This window comes from Antrostomus carolinensis, unplaced genomic scaffold (genome assembly GCF_000700745.2).
Source record: "Antrostomus carolinensis isolate BGI_N321 unplaced genomic scaffold, ASM70074v2 scaffold16013, whole genome shotgun sequence".
Classification (NCBI taxonomy): Eukaryota; Metazoa; Chordata; class Aves; order Caprimulgiformes; family Caprimulgidae; genus Antrostomus; species Antrostomus carolinensis.
In genome coordinates this window covers 1-2,886 of record NW_010303270.1, presented here as the reverse complement: position 1 = coordinate 2,886, position 2,886 = coordinate 1, and the positions used below count along the sequence as shown (strand labels likewise).

General features: G+C 37.0%; 1 protein-coding gene across 1 annotated transcript in view; it reads left to right on the top strand.

The window, feature by feature from the left end:
* MYOF (myoferlin) overlaps positions 1-2,866 on the top strand; it is a gene marked incomplete at its 3' end in the record, with an annotated part of 49,568 nt that extends 46,702 nt beyond the window's left edge. Inside the window, 4 exon segments of the mRNA XM_010164048.1 lie at positions 1-102; positions 1,056-1,198; positions 1,436-1,609; positions 2,721-2,866. The exon segment at positions 1-102 is cut by the window's left edge and continues 5 nt beyond it. Of these exon segments, the coding sequence (XP_010162350.1) occupies positions 1-102; positions 1,056-1,198; positions 1,436-1,609; positions 2,721-2,866 (565 nt within the window).
* Between the last annotated feature and the right edge of the window lie 20 nt (positions 2,867-2,886).

Sequence of the window (2,886 nt, the reverse complement as noted above, 5' to 3'; positions counted from 1 at the left end):
GAGAAAAAGCTCCACTGCCACGTGAGTTCACCTGTCCTCTTGGATGGATGTGGGAAGATGACGCCTGGAAATCTGATTTAAATCGAGCAGTGGATGAGCACGGTAGGATTTACGGTTTATCTGCTGATTATTAGGAAAATCTGTCATAGGCTCTACTGAAGGAGGATGCATATCAACACTGTAGCAATGTCCTGGACACGATAGTGGTTGCCCTATGGAAAAATGTCAAGGAAATATTTGGATAACAGTTGCTTAAGGAATCAGATAAAATTACATTGAGAAAGTGTTCACTGTCTGCATCTGTGTCTATTTCCATTTTAATCACTGTTCCATCAAACTTACTGTTCTCATTGAGCCTTTCTTGGACCAAAAGAGACAAGTATTTTGAACAGTGCATGTAATAAATGCATTTATAAGTGCCTATTGGAGAGAGAATCACATAATCTAAGAAGCTGTACATTGGTCTTAACTGCAGCAACACATGACCATTTTGAGCCAAAAGCTTTGACAAATTAAAAAAATGAAGACTAATGCAAAGAACAATCTAACATGAGAAGTACCAGTTAGGCAAACTGTGTGTCCGAGTCCTAGATACCTGGCAACTGACTCATAATATGTAGATCCGAAATACAGTAACAGATTTACCAATTCCTAGAGTTCTTTAATCAGAGTTCAAATAGTTTGTGTTCCTTTAAAAGCCAAGCTGCTGGAGTTGCAAGAGTACATAGAACATTCCACTCATTTAAAATTAAGAATGAGTTTTCCTTGTGGTGAAATACGAAAATGTGGTATCAAGAATGCAAAGAAAAGAACTTAAAATGAATTGTGTATGTTTTAATGTTGAGATTTTATTGTCACAAATATAGCATAGCATCATCATAAAATGTCATCAGGTGCCCCCTCACTATTGGGCATTTAGGGTTTGCAACATCAACTAGTCCTGTGTGGCTAAAGCTTCATCCTCTGTAGGTACAATAACTGTATTTCCCATGCTTTTCTTCTTTGTACCTTGCTTGTGTTTCTGGAAATAAACCAACTAATCACTTCTGTTTTAGGATGGGAATATGGAATTACTATTCCTCCAGACACTAAACCAAAGTCGTGGGTTGCTGCAGAGAAAATGTACCACACACACCGCCGACGAAGACTGGTGCGGAAACGTAAGAGAGATCCAGCTCAAGCAGTAACAACAGGAAGGGTAAGCAGAAGAGAGATGCAGTCAGAGACTTGCACATTGTAACAGTTTGAGTTTCTTTTTTTAAAAAAAACTGCATTAGATCATTTCTTGAATAAAGAAAAAATTTAATACCAAACAAAAAATCTAGAACAGCCTTTTATGTTTTCATTATATTCCTTTTCTTTGTCTTTTTATAAATTGATGTTTCCAGCCTTGGTTTATACAACACTCTGGATAACAAGGATTTATGTCTTCCAGGGAATGTCATCATATGAAGATCAAGAAGGATGGGAATACGCTTCCTTGATTGGCTGGAAATTTCACTGGAAGCAACGCAGTTCTGATACTTTCCGTCGAAGACGATGGAGACGAAAAATGGCTCCCTCAGAGACACATGGTGCCGCAGCTATCTTTAAGCTTGAAGGTGCTTTGGTAAGGGACAGAGTATCAAAAAATTCTTTAGAAGTTAAGTCTGTTAATTTACAGTAAGTACCTAATTAAGTATACCAGCTATTTTAGTCCCTGAATTGTTAGACTGATGTATAACTGAGGAAGTAATGCAGTTTATATTGTTTAAATTGTTTAAAGTCTGAAAAGGACCATTAAAGTCAGAGTAGAGACTCTTGCATAACATACTTACTACTTTATTTTTCAAATTATTTTTATTATTACATTACATGAGATATAGAGCAAAAGCCCAAATTACTAGATAAGCCTTCTGTAAGTAAAGTGAAAAGATAGCTCAAGCTTTTAATGCACATAATTTAGATGTATTAACACCAGCACAAGGCACAACAACAGACACTGAAATAGCTGCCCCTGATTAATATTTGAATGTATAAACAACCAAACACAAGAAAGGACAGCAACATGTTGGAGAAGCCAGAATGTCATATGTCACAAATAGATCATTGGAATGTAATTGTTCCTCAAGATTTCAGGTTAACACAGCTTCACAGATAAGCTCTCTTTACAAAAATACAAATTTGAGCAAATAATGTGAGAAGGCTATTTTGTTTTTCTAAAATAACGATGGCGTCTGGTTGTACAGCATTAACAAAAGTTTGTGCTTTTTTCTTGGTTTGTTTCTCTTTTTTGCACCAAATACTGACCCATGATTCATTGATAGCATTTTCTTTCTCCACTTAATTTGGTTCCACGGAGTTTAAAAATTCTAGTTTCAGTTTCTCTTCTGACTATACTTCCTGGGCTATTGCTAGGATAGTCTTAGAGTGGTTCTCTGCAACAGGGCAGTGCAGAAGTCCTGCAACCTCTCCTTCAGTAAGAGCAGATAGGTCACTAGTGTATCTCCAGAAATAAGATATTTTGGAAAGTGACTGGATCTGATTTCTGCACATCTTCAAAGGCAACAAGAAGTGACCTTCAGACATGAGTATAAACTACATTTACCAGGAAAGTAAAATTTCTCCTTGTCCTGGAGGAGAGACTGAAGCCCATATATTCCCACACACAGTCCACATTTATTTGATTCCTTCTATGTTTGTAAATACACAGTAACTTTTTTTTCTGTATGTAACTTCAGGGAGCAGACACTAGTGTTGAAGATGAAGAAGGGAAGAGTTCAGACAAAACCAAGGAGTCGGCTACAAAGGTGTTTGGTGCCAATACACCACTTGTTTCCTGCTACTTTGACAGTAGGTTCTTTAACAATTCCTTTCTTATAGAATGGTTTGGGTTGGAAGGGACCT